This window comes from Hemibagrus wyckioides, linkage group LG12 (assembly GCF_019097595.1).
Source record: "Hemibagrus wyckioides isolate EC202008001 linkage group LG12, SWU_Hwy_1.0, whole genome shotgun sequence".
Lineage (NCBI taxonomy): Eukaryota > Metazoa > Chordata > Actinopteri > Siluriformes > Bagridae > Hemibagrus > Hemibagrus wyckioides.
This window is the reverse complement of record NC_080721.1, coordinates 5731044-5750575: the sequence shown is the minus strand read 5'-3', so window position 1 is coordinate 5750575 and position 19532 is coordinate 5731044. Positions and strand designations below refer to the sequence as shown.

The 19532-nt window shown below is 41.5% G+C and overlaps 1 protein-coding gene across 3 annotated transcripts in view; it reads left to right on the top strand.

The window, feature by feature from the left end:
- The window catches only part of thrb (thyroid hormone receptor beta), a 132276-nt gene extending 113004 nt beyond the window's left edge, over positions 1 to 19272 (top strand). For 2 of the 3 annotated variants that reach the window (XM_058404559.1, XM_058404560.1), the window contains 7 exons: positions 3493 to 3593; positions 4652 to 4799; positions 6013 to 6218; positions 8181 to 8207; positions 9033 to 9179; positions 11462 to 11720; positions 14829 to 19272. In XM_058404559.1, the coding sequence (XP_058260542.1) occupies positions 3493 to 3593; positions 4652 to 4799; positions 6013 to 6218; positions 8181 to 8207; positions 9033 to 9179; positions 11462 to 11720; positions 14829 to 15070 (1130 nt within the window). In that variant the 3' untranslated portion in view covers positions 15071 to 19272. The remainder of the gene's footprint in view (positions 1 to 3492; positions 3594 to 4651; positions 4800 to 6012; positions 6219 to 8180; positions 8208 to 9032; positions 9180 to 11461; positions 11721 to 14828) is intronic. The other variant, XM_058404561.1, reaches the window with a different exon arrangement.
- The last annotated feature ends 260 nt before the right edge of the window (positions 19273 to 19532 follow it).

Genomic DNA, 19532 nt, shown 5'->3' with positions numbered 1-19532 from the left:
TCCATCTAACATTAGATTTTCATCTCTATAAAACATCGCTGAATTAAAGTAATGAAATAATTCAGTTATCCAGAAGGCTGGTTGGAATGAGCAAGATTATTTTTCCGTCCGTCGTTTGCTATTAAGTTTATTTATTACACTTTGCACTTTATTACAACAGTTATTACACTTTCAGCTCTCTGGAATTGCTGCGTTTCACTGATTTGTCTAGGAGTTGTGCGAATTGTGAGCCACACTTTAAGACCACCTCTCATTTGATCCAAGTTAACGTACATGTATTTGTTGAACTTTGTACACAAGTCTCCCTTCAAATCCTGACCGTATTTAACGAAGGCTACAGGCGTTTAACGAGGACCAACTGAAGAGGCTGTTGTGTAGCGTCTGTCGAATTAAAGTTGTTTATCGGTTGAAGTACTTTTAGAAATAACCCGTACATGTGAGGACATCACCTCATCAAAAAGTTAGACTTGAGTTAAGCTTGTGATCAGGAGCAGATTTGCCTCAGAGGCCCCTGCTGTAAACAGCTGTTCCATGCTTAGCACTTAATTGTCTTAGCCGTGACTGTCTGCGTCTATGAGCTGTTTTTTTGTTTGTTTTTTTCCCGGTGGTGGGCTTTTTGGGTTTGTTTGTTGGCTTGTTTTTCGTTGATGTTATTGAACCCAATGGATTGCCTTGAAATGGATTCCTTTCAAGGATGAAGGAACTGGGAATGGGAATCTGGGAATGTTTTCCTTTTCTTTCAGAATTATATTTAAATACAGAATTGTGCATTATTGAAATCTGCAGTATAGAATACAAAGCGAATAAAATCACTGTACAACAATTTGTCGTGTTTTATTTTTTACTAAATACACTTGCATCGTTTTTTCGTAAGAGTATCGCTAGACTAGGAATTTTTATTTATATTTTCTTATTATTTTATATTATATTATATATTAATTAATCAGTGAAACTTTATGGAAATATTTCAAGACAAACTCCCAGTGAAATATTTCAGTTTCCGCCGTCAGTACAGCAAGTTATCAGTGATATTCGCGCTTCCTGTCCGTGTTATCGAACGAACACACAAGCCGCTGAACTGTAAAACTCTTGCTATATTCAGCATTTTGATTAAAGACTGAGCTTCTTGTCAGAATCAGTGATAAGCTGACATTTAAAACAGCAATAACAGGTTGTCAGAAACATCTCCTCAGAACCATTTATTGCTATCAGTTACCACATCATTACAGATTAACGCAGCTTCACATCATATGAGATCACTGAGGGTAACTAAGCGCTTTGGCTTTCAGGAGGATTGACTGTAAGCCTTTGTAGGACTTTGTTTGTTACGGTTATTAATACAGATAATAAAACGCTCATCCTTTTTATCGATAGCTCGGTCGAGATGTAGGTGAAGAACATTACGCTCGGCTCTAATCTGAGCAAGCTCCGGTTCCAGGATTTGTCCAGCGTCAGATTAGAAGAACACATTGTCATAAATCTGCCTACCAACCTGGCCGGAACGAGGGGTGGGTGGGTGGGGTGGGTCATCCGTCATATATAAAGCCACTTGTCCTCTGGGTATTTTTCACACCATTGGCTCAGGTCCGACTTTTTTGCTCATACATATCCAACAGTTTTGTATCTGTTGAAGCTCAGAACAATTAATGTAATTATTTTAAGCAGTAGTCCTTTTCGAAACTTTTTGCCGGACTTTCCCATTGATTAGTTAAGCACTAATGACCATACGCTTCGATCCGTGATCCGTTTCTCAAACCTTAGAACTTATGAGCTTTCTGTGGTAATAACTACGCAGCTCTTGTTGTTGTTGTTGTGCCTTAAAGAGCGTAGTGATGAATTACTGTATGCCGGATATGTACGAGATGCCACATGGCATGGCCGGAGGCTACACGGTCCCGGGTGGAGGTGAATATTGTATGTACGGTGGAGACGGATCTTCTTTTGGTCATTGCGAGTCTCAGCCGCTACACCACAACCCTCCTTGCGTGGAGCAGTCCTGGCCGCCCGGACAGCCGTACCCGGCCATGTACCCCGGCACTTATCCAGGCAACAACCCGGCGTTTAAGAGCGAGTTCTGCACCATGGAGGTACCCCTTAGCCACTACCAGCAGCCTGATTACTTCTCTGATAGCAGGCCTGACTTTTCTCAGATGCAGTGGATTCAGGGGCCGCATAAGAAAGGTACTGAGGAAGCGCTTGTGGATTGTGATGCATACATGTGTTAGTGGGGAGAGGTTAAAACATTTGTACTGTGATAACTGCAAAACTAAATAAAAAAGGATGTCACTGCAAAGGTTTTAAAAATACTTTACTTACTTTGTTAGAAAAACAAATAATTAGAACTTTAACACTGTAGAAATGCTGTTTTCTTAAACTGTTCTAAGCAACAGGCTCCTGTTTTTCACCCTGTGCTGCTGTAATGTTTGTTCTGTTATTTATTTGTTTGTTTAATTTATGGGGATTTGGCATGGTTAAACCTCTTATTGAATTAATTTATTATTATTATTATTATTATTATTATTATTATTATTATTATTATTATTATTATTATTATTATTATATAATTATATAATTATATATATAATTCTACACATGTGAAACACTGTGACCCCCTAAAAGGTTTGTTTGTGTTATTTTTATTCTGTTTTTTAATGATTTTATTATACATATGTACACACTCGATGCTTGTGCAAACAAAAAAAATCATTCATTAAAAGTAATTCTGTGCCAGTTAGAGTGATGGCGGTCAGTGTGGGGAGAAAAACCAATGATTTTGCTTCTCCAGCTGAGATTTATTGGCCTGTAATCAAGGTCTAAAAGCACTATTAGAGCCATCGTACAGCGTATACCTGTTTATATTTGTGTTGGACATGTTGTTAGATATCGATATTTTTGTACGGTTTGTATTGTATGTATTGTTTAGTGTATTGATTTCCCAGTATGCCAGTTGGGGTACATGTAGAGGAGGCAGATGGCCTGGTCTTACTGGGACAATGACCTTATGCGCTCTTATTGATCATAAACTTTATTGATTCATGTTCTGGAGCTCTTGGGAAGTCTTGCCTCTGGAACACGCACCGCATGAGCGATGGGGATTTAGCTTGGCTTGCTATTGATCTGTAATTTACGTGGTACTTGAATTGGAATTAGTAGTTTCCAGAACCTTAGTTGTTTTAGTTTAGTTTTTTTTTTAGGTAAGACTGTGTTTTTACGTTACTTTTAGGCGATTTTTTAATTTCTGGATCTGTATTTATTTATTTATTTATTTATTTATTTATTGCATTTTCATATTTAGATTTAAATCCAATATTTAATTCTTTTCTTTACAAAAAAAAAAGGGAAAAAATAAAATAAAAGTAAAAAAGCAATAACAAAACTGATTGAACTGTGTGAATTATTTTAACATTAATACATACTGCTTTATTGCAGTGCTACATGTAAGAATTTAATTTTTCCTAATGTAGATGTTTGCTATTTGTGTGTCCTTCACAGGGTACATACCAAGTTACCTGGACAAGGACGAACTTTGTGTAGTGTGTGGAGACAAAGCGACAGGTTACCATTACCGGTGCATCACCTGTGAGGGCTGCAAGGTAACAATCAGCACTGTGTACTGAAGTGCTTTATTTTTCTCACACCTCACCAGCTCAGAACATTTTTTTTTGTCTTTATTGATGAACGATATGATTTTTTTATCCACATTTAACATTGTGGAATGTCTAAGAAACAAGATCCTGTCATCACTATCAGCACTGTTCCTGGTATAGCAGCTAAGAAGTGTAGTTCTATAACTACAGCCTTTCTCTTGGAGTGAAAATAACAGCATTTGTCACGCTACCAAAACAATCCTGTATCCTTAAGAATTCAAGACCTTCACCATATCAATAATAACACACGTTTAATTTGTTTATATGAATTGTCCGATATACAAGTCAAGTCTGACATTGTACTGCAGGATTAACATATTAAAACCAAACGCATTGATATGAATGCAGCCTTGCAGCACTGTTGTTAAAGAAAAATAACCATCTTCATAAACACAGCTTGATATACACCCATCAGGCATAACATTATGACCACTGACAGGTGACGTGAATAAGACTGATCTCCTCATCATGGCACCTGTTAGTGGGTGGGATATATTAGGCAGCAAGTGAACATTTTGTCCTCAAAGTTGATGTTAGAAGCAGGAAAAATGGACAAGTGTAAGGATTTGAGCGAGTTTGACGAAGGGCCAAATTGTGATGGCTAGACCACTGGATCAGAGCATCTCCAAAACTGCAGCTCTTGTGGGGTGTTCCCGGTCTGCAGTGGTCAGTGTCTATCAAAAGTGTCCTTGAAGTCCTGTAAGTATCCTTTAACATTTGAGGCTACCATCTTGGTGCCACATGGCACAGCACACCTTCAGGGATCTAGCTGAGTCCATGCCTCGACAGGTCAGGGCTGTTTTGGCAGCAAAAGGGCGACCAACACAATATTAGGCAGGTGGTTATAATGTTATGCCTGATCGGTGTATTATCTAAAATCACCTCTAGACTGGTCACGTCATCCTGCATATTTATCAGACAGTTTGCTGTGTGACTCTTTATTCACAGCTTTTAAGAAATACAGCCACAACACGTAATAATATTTATCTTCTCCCTTCCTCCAGGGTTTTTTCAGGCGTACGATCCAGAAGAACCTGAACCCGACCTATGCATGTAAATACGAGGGGAAATGTGTAATCGACAAAGTCACGCGGAACCAGTGCCAGGAATGCCGCTTCAAGAAATGCATCGCTGTTGGAATGGCGACCGACTGTGAGTGTGCTCTGTGTGTTTATATAGTATTCAATGCAACAGACCTGCATGAAATGTACATATAGTAAAATATATAACAACCTTTGAATATTTTAAAGACGTGGAAGCTCGAGATTCCGGGTGGCTGAAAACAGAACATAAAATTAGCAGCCAAAAAAAATAAAAATAGCTCATCAAATGAATTAATGAACCTGTGGTAATTTGCAGTAGTGTTATTTACGTGCAGCTATCAGCTGTAGTTTAGAGCATCAACGTTTATTCTTCGTCGCTGTTGTTTCTTAAGTAGAGTTGGAAGCAGCTGAACCTCTGAGATAACTTTTTCATTTTTTAATAACATCTGACCACAAATTAATATACTGCAGCAACAAATGTCATTTCTGGCAACAGCAACTGAAGCATGGAGATGATTATTAAAGAATTTGCATCAAGTTTGGAATGGCACAGAAAGACATAGTGGAGTCTCTCACATTCGGACATGGATATACAATTAGTCAAAGTCAAATTCCCATCCGTTTGTGCTGCTTAATTGAAGGCCATGTGCGTAATATAATAATCTGCAACTGGTGAGATACAAAGAAGAATTCTTTTTCACATAATAGATGGAGTGAATTCATATAGAGTACATCACCATGGCAGTGTTGGTCTTGGACCACGGTAAAATGTGGTTGACGTGTTAGAAGCAGGAAAAATGGACAAGTGTAAGGATTTGAGCGAGTTTGATGAAGGGTCAAATTGTGATGGCTAGACCACTGGATCAGAGCATCTCCAAAACTGCAGCTCTTGTGGGGTGTTCCCGGTCTGCAGTGGTCAGTATCTATAAAAAGTGGTCCAAGAAAGGAACAGTGGTGAACCGGCGACAGGGTCATGGGTGGCCAAGGCTCATTGATTCGCGTGGGGAGTGAAGGCTGGACCGTGTGATCCGATCCAACAGACGAGCTACTGTTGCTCAAACTGCTGAAGAAGTTAATGCTGGTTCTGATAGAAAGGTGTCAGAACACACAGTGCATGATGGGCCAGAGCAGCAAAAGGGGGACCAACACAATATTAGGCAGGTGGTCATAATGTTATGCCTGATCAGTGTGTTTGATAGAACAGACAGTTTTTGTTTAGTCACGCATCAATCCTTGAACTTTTCAAGAGGTCAACTTTTCTTTAACCTTGTCCTTTTAAAATTTGTTTAAAAAATAATCAAACCACATTTCCCTTCCTCCAGTGGTGCTGGATGACAGCAAGCGTCTGGCTAAACGGAAGCTCATCGAGGAGAACCGTGAGCGGCGGAAGCGTGAGGAGATGCAGAAGATGGTGTGGGAGCGACCGGAGCCGACGCAGGAAGAATGGGAGCTGATCCGCATAGTCACGGAGGCCCACATGTCCACCAACGCCCAGGGCAACCACTGGAAACAGAAGCGCAAATTCCTGGTGAGAATTCCCCTCCTCCCCCAAATCAGCGCCATAGTCGTGTTTTGTGTTTTGTTTGGTCAACCAGCCAGTCCGTATGTTTCATCCCAAATTTTACCAGTTGCCTACTACTGGCAACTTCCAACCATCTCTTGTTGGAAACAAGTTGTCCCTGTTCATACACCAGCCCAAGTTTTGCCAGATCTTCATTTCCTGACTCCCTGTTCTACATTCCATTTCCTACATCACAATCCCTAACAAATGTTTTTCTGCATTCCATTTGATTTTCCCATTTGATTATTTCCAACTAGACAGACCCTTCTTCCAAACTCCCACCTTCCAGACCTCTCTTCCCACTTCCCACCTTCCAGACCCGTCTTCCCGTTTACCACCTCCTGGATCCCTGTTCCCATTTCCCACCTGCTAGACTCCTCTTCCCATTTCCCTCAAGCCACAGCACTGTTTCCCAATTCCAACTAGCCAGACCCCTCTTTCCCATTGCCCGTCCAGACTCCTCTTCCCATTGCCCATCCAGACTCCTCTTCCCGTTGCCCATCCAGACTCCTCTTCCCGTTGCCCATCCAGACTCCTCTTCCCATTGCCCATCCAGACTCCTCTTCCCATTGCCCATCCAGACTCCTCTTCCCATTGCCCATCCAGACTCCTCTTCCCGTTGCCCATCCAGACTCCTCTTCCCGTTGCCCATCCAGACTCCTCTTCCCATTGCCCATCCAGACTCCTCTTCCCATTTACCACCACACAGACTCTCCCCATGTTCTACCCTCCAGACCCCTTTTTCCCAGTTCCAGTCATCCAGACCTGTCCCATTTTGCACCATCCAGGCCCCTCTTTCCCATTTCCCACCTTGCAGACCGCTCTTCCCATTTCCCACCAGCCAGACCTTTCTTTTCATTTCCCACCAGCCAGACCTCTATTCCCATTTAATACCTTGTAGATTTCTCTTTTCCAAATCCCCTAGCAGCCAGACCCCCTTCCAATTTCCCACCTTCCAGACTCCTCCTTCCATTTCCCACCAGCCAGACCTTTCTTCCCATTTCCCACCTGCCAGGCTATACTTTTCAGTTCATTCTTCCCATTTCCCACCATCCTGACCCCTCTTCTCAGTTCCCCCATTTCTCATTTGTCCCCTCCCTGTTCCCAGCTGCCAATTCCATATCCCCCGTTATGATGCCCCTCACTGTTTTCCCTGTATTAATATGCCCATGTTTTTTGTATCTTATAGAGTGGGAGTGTGTTAGCTGGACGCTGGAGACTGTTCCACAAAGGCAGCAGCACTAACTTTAATGGAACATCTTTTTACAGTTTTATCTGCTTCTTTTGCCTTATCTCAAACTCAAACTCAGTTTAACCAAATCAATCTGCTGAAGTGCTCAATTCTTTTTTTCCCTGCCTCCCTCTAATTTTCCGTTTCCTCTTGTCCTCATGTTTTTTGGTCTCTAACCAATTTGCTTTTCCTGTGTTTTCTTTGAATTCTAACTGTCCTCTACAGATTGATGTCTGTCTCAGGACTTTGCTGTGGGTTTCCATGTCAGATCTACTAACAAAATCCATGTGCTTTCAAATTTTAGACATTATTTTCCCGACATTATTTCAATAAAACAGAACTGCAGAGAGAATAGGGCATGCACGTCTCATGCTTAACAAAAACCGGCTTGAAGAATAAGGTGGATATCTGAAATGGGTCGATCTCAGCCGAGATTATCGCTCCTTATTTGGTTAGCGTGTATCCGATTACGGCGCTTAACATCTTAAACTCCATGGAAACACCACGCAATCTCATGACCTCACTTTGTTTCTGTCTGCACTGTCTCATCTGTCCTCAGTTTCAACTTGTTTTTCTTTTAGTTGGCTTGACTCGGGTTCTTCATTGAAACTTCACGATCCCTGTTGATTGCCCAACAGGTCGAGGAAGCAATGCTACTTAATGAAATAACTTGTAATTTATTCTATACTTCTGACCAGAGTGCAGTGGGGGTGAAGGAAACCAAGGTAAGAACCAATAGACCAAATACATTTGAGCTGTTGTGATTTTTATTTTTGATTTACCCAGAAAGGCGCTCTATGAAATTGTCGGCTGCTTCCATTCTGTCTTTTTTTTGTTTTGTTTTGTTTGTTTTGTTTATTTCATTTTTATTTTTGTGAATAGATCGATGTGCTAAATGCTTGAAGCATCTGTTTTGCCATGTTTGTGTAGTGCTGTTGCTCGCTGTGTCAGACTGAGGGTGTACACAGGAGAGGAAAGCTTAAGGGATAGCTGTATTGAGCGCAACGATGGAACGGGGGGGGGGGGGGGGTAAAGTAACACAAGGCCAAAAGAGAAAGAAAGGCTGGGTTTTTTGCGCTGTACTCAGCACCCCTGTCTGCTCTTTCCTCAATCTGCTTCATCTTACACGTTATTCCTGGTCAGAAGGGCATAAAGGAAATTTAGCAAGAATAAAAACACACCCCACTTTATCAGTGAATAACCCTAGTCAAAGACACGACTATGAACAGAGAGATCTATAAGAAACAGCTCTGCTCCCACTTCCTCTGGTCATCCTATCGTTTAAGTTTCCTTCTTCTTCTCCTCCTCCTCCTCCTCCTCCTTTTTCTTCTGAATAACTTGGGCACCTCAGACCTCTCTTTTTTTGTTTTGTTTCGTTTTTTTTTTGCAATGTGCTTTGTGACTCTGTGTCCTTTTCTCATGCTATTTAGAAGGGAGTGAGGATTTAATGTGTCTGATGTGGTAAATATCCAAGTGGAAATGGTGCATTAGCTACCAGTCATGTGTTGCTATGCTAAGCGCCATGCTCCTCCCATTTCCTGTCATTTCAGGCTGAAGACATAGGTCAGGGGACGATCGTCAGCACACCGGAGGGCAGCAAGGTGGACATCGAAGCCTTCAGTCAGTTTACAAAAATCATCACCCCGGCCATCACCCGAGTGGTGGACTTCGCCAAAAAGCTGCCTATGTTCTGTGAGGTGAGTTGTAAAAGCAACGTTCGGGTCCAGAGAGGTAAATTAAACAAATAAACTCTTTTTAAATAAAATATTTTTCAGTGACTTGCTTGTTTAATTGCTTACTCCATTCAGCCTCATATAATTTCAAAATAATTAAATAATCATGAGAAATTGATCATGAAACATCCCATACACTGATATTTATTTATTTATTAATTTATTTATTTATTTATTTATTTAATGCAAGGTTCTCATTACTACAGATTCTGACACTGATACCAAAATTAATAGCCTATTTAATATTAATAAATCAGGCTGATAAAATAATGTGCAATGAACAGTAAACAAAAAAAAAAAAAACGTGTGCAGTATAGTGATGTAAACGTTTTCAGACGTTTCGGGGCGGACAAGCAATTTTTTTGGAAGCCGTTTTAATAAAGAGAGAGTTTCGTTTAATACGAAAATGCGTTTTTTTTGTAGTAGCTTTATTTTTTCTGTTAAATTTGTTTTAATAAAAGCTGAAAACCCTGCTCTTGCATCTGTCTGTCCACTTCATGACTTATTTATTTAACTGTAAGGTACTGTGGGGGGGGGATAAATAAATAAATAAATAAATAAATATTTTTAAAAAATAAGAAGAAAGAAATTAATAAAATAAAAATAATAATAATTTTAAAAAATTAAGCAGAGGCTTAAAACTTAAAGCAAGCATTTACTCATCACATTGTTTTCAACTGATTCTTGTCACTTGAACAGATCACATTATTGTATTCGTTATTAATTATAACTAGGCCACGTAAGATGAGCGCAAGCTGCCATATATTGCACCTCGACTCATGAGTATAGATCACAGAAGTGAACGGCACAGTTTCTCAGCACACTCGCTTCACTCTTAAGATCTGAATAGCTTTGTGTTTATGCAAAACACACTGCCCTGTTGTCATTTTAAAGGACTAGGCTCGCTGATACTGTTCTCCACGCTCACTACAGCCGTCCTCACACTCTATTAAAGATAGTAAGATGTTTTATCGGGTTGCCATCGGATATCAGAGGAAGTTGCTGCAGTTCTTCCTCTGGAAATCTACACGAAGCAGTTTGGTTTATTCTGGTTGCCATTAATTGTGGTCTCTGTGAACACTCTTCATTAGCTTTCATTTCTCTTTTCTTTTTTTTTTTATCGTCATCACTATCAGTGCATCCATAACTGTTAGATTATCTGTTTATTAAATTTTTTTTACTTCTTAGTATTTATTACAGTAATAAAGGCCTAACAGCTGATGCAGTCTATAAAGCTTTACTATCTACATTTGTCGAGGTTATACAATTCAAGAAAAAAATTTTTTATGAAAAATGACACTCTAGTAGTTCAATAAACTGGAGCTGAAACTCACCAAATGTTTGTGTTCATGCTAAATATTTAACATCAGTGAATACACTGATCAGGCATAATATTATGACCACCTGCTTAATATTGTGTTGGTCCCACTTTTGCTGCCAAAACAGCCCTGATCTGTCGAGGCATGGACTCCACTAGATCCCTGAAGGTGTGCTGTGGTATCTGACACCAAGATGTTAGCAGCAGATCCTGTGAGGTGGGGTCTCCATGGGCCCCACCTTTTAACTTACAGGACTTAAAGAATACTTTTGATAGATACTGACCGCTGCAGACCGGGAACACCCCACAAGAGCTGCAGTTTTGGAGATGCTCTGATCCTGTCATCTAGCCATCACAAAATGGCCCTTGGTCAAACTCGCTCAAATCCTTACACTTGCCCATTTTTCCTGCTTCTACTCTGAGGACAAAACGTTCACTTGCTGCCTAATATATCCCACCCACTAACAGGTGCCATGACGAGGAGATCATCAGCGTCATTCACGGCACCTGTCAGTGGTCATAATGTTATGCCTGATCGGTGTATTTCAAGGAAGAATGATATGCAAAAGGCTTTATTTTCCAATTTTTTTTAAATGATCAGTTGATTAATTTACTGTCAGCTCATGAATGGTGTCTTAGATAACAATGGGAAGGCTACATGAATTGAAGTTATGTTTAGTTGTGTGGGATTGATCTCTGAAATATTAGCATGTGTGAGACTCTCACAGTGGAATTGAAATTAAATAAGGAATTATTTTTAATGAAATTAAATGAGGTATTAAATTGTTATCACAAGCGGCTTCTGGGACCAAATTTTCAAACCTATTAGTTTAATTTTATTTAATCCTTTATAAAAAGCACACATGAAGCGTAACGGTTAGTGGATGTAAATGTGTGGCATGACCCTAATGCCAGTTTTGTGCTCCAGCTGCCTTGTGAAGATCAGATCATCCTGCTGAAAGGCTGCTGTATGGAGATCATGTCTCTGCGTGCAGCCGTGCGTTATGACGCCGAGAGCGAGACGCTCACGCTCAACGGCGAGATGGCAGTGACTCGCGGCCAGCTAAAGAATGGCGGCCTGGGCGTGGTCTCCGATGCCATCTTTGATCTTGGGGTTTCTCTGTCCTCCTTCAACCTGGATGACTCGGAGGTGGCGCTGCTACAAGCTGTCATTCTGCTCTCTTCAGGTACGTATTAAAACCCAGTCAAATTAATAAACAGCTCACTGGGAAATGGAGAAGTGACGAAGCGGCGTGAGCGATACTCGCGTCACAACACTTTTATTACGTTTGTGAAATATTTTCAAATTACACATAAAAAAATCTAATCAAGGATTTAAAATTATCCTATAAATATACAATAAAAATATCCTAAAATTACATCGGTTCTGGCCCTGAAGTAAGCTCCGCCCCCAACCCCAGCATAGCAGACTAACTAATATGGTGTTAATAGTTGGAGTAGGAGGATGAGGAAAAGGGAGGAGATTCCTGTCAGGGTTTTTATTGTGATTTCTGGCAGAACAGACATTGGAAATTTCTAAAAAAAAAAAAAAACTTTAGGTATGATGGGTAAAAAAAATAAGTATGATGACACTAAACTGATGACACAACCTTCTGGCACAAGCGTATCATCCCTGTTCTTCCATCTAGCTTTTGACCTGTACTGGGAATGTATTTAAGAGGCATTAAATCAGCTATTACAGACCTTTCTAGTAGCGATTACCCAGGATTACACAGGCCACTCAAGGGAAACCACTCAGCGACTTAGATTAAAATGTGATTACACTTCAGCTGTGATAATCGCAATCAATAGTTAAAGACTGCAGCGTCAGTGTCTCTTTCTCTCTCTCTCTCTCTCTCTCTCTCTCTCTCTCACACACACACACACACACACACACTGTTATCTGCTATTGTATCTAGTTCAGATGAGCAGACGTGTCCTACATGGAGCCATAAATCCCAATCGATGATTATCAAGTTATTTGCTATCAAGTGAGAATTAAAGGCTGCTCTCCTTTTTAAGAGCTTTACAAATCAGTTTCCTTCACTAATAGAGCTGCTTATCTCCTTCTCCACTGCTTACAGTCTACTCAAGTCCAGAAACACTGGGAACCCTTCGTGAACTTGAGCAAAATGAAGAGATATGACTGAATGAATGACATGCTGTTTGGCAGTAAAGTGTTCTGTGGTGTTCGTAAAATACCCACTGGATTTAGTCTGACTCGATTTTGGACGGCAGCCGGAAACAGAAAAACACTGAAATGACTTTGAAGGGGAATTTTTTGTTATTAGAGCGAAATAACAAAGAAGTAAAGAGCTGGCTGTGTTTCAGCAGTGCATTTAGAGCTATGGGAAAGTCATCAGGAAATAGAGTGGGAAATTATAGTCCAAGTGCATGCTTAATGGATTAGTGCAATTCATGAAGAAAAACAAAGGACTGAGAATGATGAGCAGATGAACAGAGGGATATTATAGTAGGGTTGTAGTGCATAAACGTCTCTGTGACAAAGATCAGTGCACATCCATCCATCTATCCATCCATTCATTCATTTCAGTACTGCTTATCCAACACAGGGTCATGGGAAGTCTGGAGTCTGTTCCTGGGGAGGGTGCCAACCCATTACAGGGCACAATCTCACACACTACCAACAATTTAGAGTTGAAAGTCAGCCCAACAACACACGTCTTTGGACTGGCGGAGGAAACCAAAGTACCTGAAGGAAACCATGCAAACTCAGCACAATCAAACACCAAACCCTGAAGTCACTAAGCCACTGATCGATACACAATTCAGTGCAAATATCACTGGCACTTATTTACATCTAGGAAAATTGATATGATCATTTACATTTCTGGCTTTTGGCAGACGCCCTCATCCAGAGTGACTTTATACAACTGAGCAACTGAGGGTTAAGGGCCTTGCTCAGGGGCCCATCAGTGGCAGCTTGGTGGACCTGGGATTCGAACTCACAACCTTCCGATCTGTAGTCCAATGCATATCCCAGCATAGTCATGATGAAACATACCACCACAACGAATACTGTACACATTTACAGCATTTGGCAGGCACCCTAATACAGAGACACTTACATTTTTTTAGACAGTTGAGGGTTCAGGGACTTGCTCAAGGGCCCAGCAGCTTGGTGGAACCGGTCACAACCTTCTGAGCAGTGGTCCATCACCTTAATCACTAAGCTACCCACCCCCCCCATGAGGAGAGTACTGACCTGTAGTTAATATTGTGTGAGAATAAAAACACTGAATGAGGAGGATTGTGAGGGAGGAAAACAAGACCCTAAAATTACAGTTTATCAAGCTTCAGAACAAATTATTAGACACGACCTCTGTAGCAAAATGTTTGGAGGTGTTAAAAGATAGAATCCCTTCCTGAAAGCAACCTCCAAAATGAACCTCAAAACATCATGGGAACTTCAACTGGAGCGGTAAAAGGCCAATCATTCTGAAACCGGCTTCACAGAATTAGGCTGCAAATTATTTACGTAAAATGTATTGGGTTGAATGTTTAAAGTGCCCCATTTCAGCCAGAGATGATGATGATGATGATGATTCCAAAGCCAGATTTGTCTCTCTGAGTTGGACAGATTGCAAGCTTTCTCCCACCTGTCAATCACAGACATATTAGTCAGAATCGTGAGCATCTGTGAGCTCAGGAATGTGAAAGGGGACGAACATCGGTTTCCTCCGAGTGTGTTACGCCACCACGTGCATGGAAAGATGGAGGCATGCGCTGGCTTTCACTGTTCTGGATTAGTCGCATCTGTTGTATGTAAGCGGAGGTAAACTGGTGGGTTGGAAAAAAACAAAATTAGGGGAAGACAAATTTCATATACATTATATACTACATATGTATTATATATTTGCAGCAGTCAGCTTTGCGCTTAAGTCTGTCATTAAACATTTGATGACAGGAAGGAATTAATTTTAAAACTGTAATGAATTCAGACATTATGCTGGTGTTCATCCTCTTAAGTTGCTCAAAAGCTGCTGATTACACGATTATTACATTAATTATGTAATATTAAATTATTATGATAACACTATCCGGTGTCACCAGGAGGAGGATGGATTCCCTTTTGAGTCTCTCAGGCGCGAGTATTTATTATATTATTAAATTCTAACATCATCTTTATATTCCTGTGAAGCTGCTTTGCATTGTTAAAATAATATTGAACTGAACTGAATATTTCATTTTTAAGGGTGCCAACACTTTTGGACTTTGTTTCCGCACGCTGCCCGTATTCAGTATTTCCGATTAACGCTCTACGTCCTTCGCAGATCGCCCGGGACTGACGAGCGTGGACCGGATCGAGCGCTGCCAGGAGGAGTTCCTGCTAGCCTTCGAGCACTATGTCAACTATCGCAAGCACAAGGTGGCGCACTTCTGGCCCAAGCTGCTGATGAAGGTGACGGACCTGCGCATGATCGGCGCGTGTCACGCCAGCCGCTTCCTGCACATGAAGGTGGAGTGTCCCACCGAGCTGTTTCCTCCCCTCTTCCTGGAGGTGTTTGAGGACTGACCAAGCCCGCCCATCATCATGTGACCCCCTATACGCCGGTGGCTCTTAAACCACACCCAGCTCTCTTCGGACACGTTCGACGAACTCCGTTTTCTCACTACTGAGTGCCGTTGCATTCCACAGATTTAAAAGTAGCTCTCGGCCCTCATTTCTAGACGGACCATTCCTTTTACAATGCGGGTACATGTGAATAGCATTTTTTTTTTCCCTCCTTTCTTTCTTCCTCGCTCTCTCTCTCTCTCTTTCTCTCTCTCTGTCTTGTATATTGTTCTCAGTTACTCAAGGTGTATTTTTGTTGTACAGTTTTGTGAGTGAGTATATCTACTAGTCGCTGGCGTTGGCTCATCACTCACTCGGTTGTGTGATCTATGCATTTGTATCATGCAACATTCCACATCTAGTAGAAGTCAGATCTATCTCCCACTTGGGGGGAAAAGGAAAACAAACACACACACAAATGAACCTCTGCTCCTTAAAGTTTTCACACTACTTGCATGAAAACGGATCGGGTTTGCGAAAAAATCAAAAGTTCCATTCATTCACAAGTTTACACGCGCAAAGACAAGTTCTCGTGCACCGTCCACAAAACATCGGAACACAGAGAGGATGTGATGTAACGAGCGTAATTTCCCACAAATCTACGCCAGAGCACAGCACACAGGAGCTGATCTAGACGCCAAAATCCGCTTTCGTTGAAGATTGCCACTGTTTAGGTGCCAAAACTATCCAGATTTACTACAGCATGTGTTCCCGAAGGCGTGTCCTATCCCGTCCCGTACCCACCCATCACTCTGCCGGACTGTCTGTGACTGTCTCTCTTACCTCGTAGGAACTCTTTATCCGTTTTATATATTTTCACGAGTTAGACAAAGGTGATGCCTCCGCTCGGACTTGTTGGTGCTATGAGTTTGTCTATTTATACCTCTTTTCAGTCAGCCTCAGAATTTGGATGATTCATACACACGCACACACACACACACACACACACACACAGACAGAGCAGTGAGTGGTGAGGCATGAACAGCCTACTGCTTCATTACACAACGTGACCTCTGAGGTATAGAGGATATGTCAAGGAGACACTTTTTCTTTCTTTCTTACTTTTCTTTCTTGTTATGTTCTTTGTTTTTTCCTAGGTGACATCATCCTCTGACATCATCCTCTGACATCATATTGTACTGCGAAACACTTTTTTCACATCACATACCTCTACCATTCATTAGGAAATAATGAAAACTGGTCATTTTGTATAAAAGAAGAAAAAACAAAACAAAACAAAAAAAATCAACCGCAACAATTTGCCTCAAGCTTGATTTTCTCTGTAAAAAAAAAAAAAAAAAAAAAGCCTTTCGTAAGCAATGATTTGCTCCAGTGTTTTGGCTTATTTATGACTACACACACACACACACACTCAGACACACACACACACACACTCTCATTAGTATGTGCACACAAAGCACAGACTCAGAGGAAATGCACAGACAATCAGGATGTGAGGTGAGGGACAGAGAGGAAGGTGCAACAGAGATGATCAGCCGGTGTTCAGTGATTCGGATCAGAGAGTAGCCACCTGCTAGCATTATGCAAACGACATCGTGCTAATAGGTCCTAACCGTTCACCGTTAGCCACGTTTAACATGATTGTATCAACACTTCCATGAAACCCTCATGCTCACATAGTACCGTACTACATAGAGTGTCCAAGCAGAAGGACAGCCCTGACGGTCTGCTATTTTCACTCGCTATTAAGTACGGTAGTATGTGGTTTGAGCCAAATGTCATCCCAGGTTGCAGATGCAAAACATCTGGATGTACAGAGAGAGAGAGAGAGAGAGAGAGAGAGATGTCCATTTACAGAGTTACAGTGAAAAGGTGAAAATGCATTATTTTACAGTATAAAAAAAAATTGTATATTTTCTGCAGATATTTTTACAGATTTGCATACGATGAGAAATTTCCCCACTTCGCCAACAACGATAATAAAGTTCTATTCTCAGAAGCCTAAAGAAATAGTTGGTGGTTAAATATATCTGCGAGTTATTTGGTGCATTCTTTCCAGTGTTATGTCTCACCATCCCAAAAAAAAAAAGAAGAATGAGCCAGTTAGCATCAGAGAGCAACTCATCCTGAACTGAACCAATGGCCCTGAACAGAGGTGTGTATCGGGACTGGGTTCCCACAGGATAAAAAGTCACGGGCAGAAATAAAGACCAGGATCTTTAACATAGAATCCATCAAGTTGATCGCATTTGTTCATCCATCTTTCAGCAACCAATTTTATTCTGGTCAGGGTCATGGAGGTTAAACAGCTAGTTCTGTTTGTTTAACAATATGAAGCAAGGAGGTTTTTGGCCAGACTTCATTTCAGAGGAGCCAGGACTAGTGGGATTAAGCAGGATTAGTCGAACTTTCTGGGAGAGCTGGCATGATTGGTCAAACTTTCTGTGGGAGCCGGTGGGATAAGTCAAAAGTACGAGCAAGATGATGTCTCTCTCTTTTTTTAAGACGTGGGATCAGTCGGACTTTTCTGCAGGAGCCGGAGGGATTTGCCGAACGTTTTGCGGGATCGTGATTGGTCGTGTTTGTTCTCTGCAGGAGTGGGGGGATTAGTCATACTGCAGGAGCGGACAGGATTTGTCAAACTATCTGCAGGAACAGGTGCAATTTGTTGGTGTAATTGGTCTAAATTACTGCACGAGTAGGTAGAGTTAGTCAAAATGACTGCAGGAGTGAATGGGATTAGTGAAATGTTCAGGGGAAATTAGTCAGACGCTGTCCAGGGGCAGGCAGGATGGCTCAAAGGTTCTGCAGGAGCAGGTGGTCAAACCTTCTGTAGGGGTGGTCAGAATTATTTAAAAGTTTTGCAGGAGCGACTGGGATTAGTAAAACTTTTTGCAGGGGTGGGTGAGTGGGCAGGATTGGACAGTCTTCCTGTAGGGGCCAGTGGGAATAGTCATCGGACTGGGGGATTAGTCCTACTGAAAGAGCAGGCAGGATTTGTCAACCTTAAGGCAGAAGCAGATGGGCTTAGTCCAACTTTCTGTAGGAGTAGGCAGGGGTCGGTCAAACTTTCTGTAGGAGTAGGCAGGGGTCGGTCAAACTTTCTGTAGGAGTAGGCAGGGGTCGGTCAAACTTTCTGTAGGAGTAGGCAGGGGTCGGTCAAACTTTCTCTAGGAGTAGGCAGGGGTTGGTCAAACTTTCTGAAGGAGTAGGCAGGGGTTGGTCAGACTTTCTGTAGGAGTAGGCAGGGGTCGGTCAAACTTTCTCTAGGAGTAGGCAGGGGTTGGTCAGACATTCTGTAGGAGTAGGCAGGGGTTGGTCAAACTTTCTGAAGGAGTAGGCAGGGGTTGGTCAGACTTTCTGTAGGAGTAGGCAGGGGTTGGTCACACGTTCTGTAGGAGTAGGCAGGGGTTGGTCCAACTTTCTATAGGAGTAGGCAGGGTTGGTCAGACTTTCTGTAGGAGCTTGTGGGATTGGTCAGAATTTGATTGGGGTGGGATTAACAACAGTCCCACGCACACCTCTACCCCAATAATCCTAATCCTTTATAACAATAAAAATAAAGCACTTACCTCCCTCTTTAACTGTCTAAACTATACTCAGGAGAGGGATCTTTAACAATGGTCTCAAATAATGCATTCGGTATAGCCTGTGTCTTGTTGTTGTGGCAACAAATCTCATTTGCTATCATGTAGAGCGCAGGGTGTACAGTGAGGCTGGTTTAATAGGGGAATGAGCTAACTGCGGATTCGATTTAAAGGAGCGCTAAGCTAATCTGAACAACGTAACCTAAATGAGTCTCCAGTGTGATCCTGGGTACTTTTTCCTAAAGTGTCTGTTAGCTCACAAACCCATAGACCTAGAGCTTCACGGTAAATCCTCTTGTCCATCCGTGATGTGAACATGAGTAAGACTAAAGGTGAGTCCAAATGTAAGAGGTTGGGATTTTTTTTTTTTAACTGAATTGAATGTGTTGCACAAGGCCACTGTGAGTTAGTGACGCCAGGAATTAAAGTGTAAGCCATGATGAAATCTGGGTACCCTGGAAGAAAAGTTGCACTAAAGAACACAATCCTGTATCTGATGACTAATGGTGAATGTAAAAATAACAATGAAAGAACTGATGACGAATGAAAACGATGACAATGGTAACATTTGTGTTTCAAATTAACTGGCTCTGGGAATAAAGATGGTTTGAGAAATGCCTGGAGGATGTGTTGTGTTTGTATAGACCTGGCTGCCTATTTACATTTCATCCGTCTCCCTGACATTTAGCAGGCTTCACAAGAGGTCACTGTTAGAGCCGCAGGAAGTAGTTCATATTTGTTTTAGTACAGATACACATTAAGGTCCCAATAACTGAGGGCATGAAGCCTTTATTATCGCCACACATACATTACAGCACAGTGGAATTCTTTTCTTCGCATATCCCAGCTGAGGAAGTTGGGGTCAGAGCACAGCG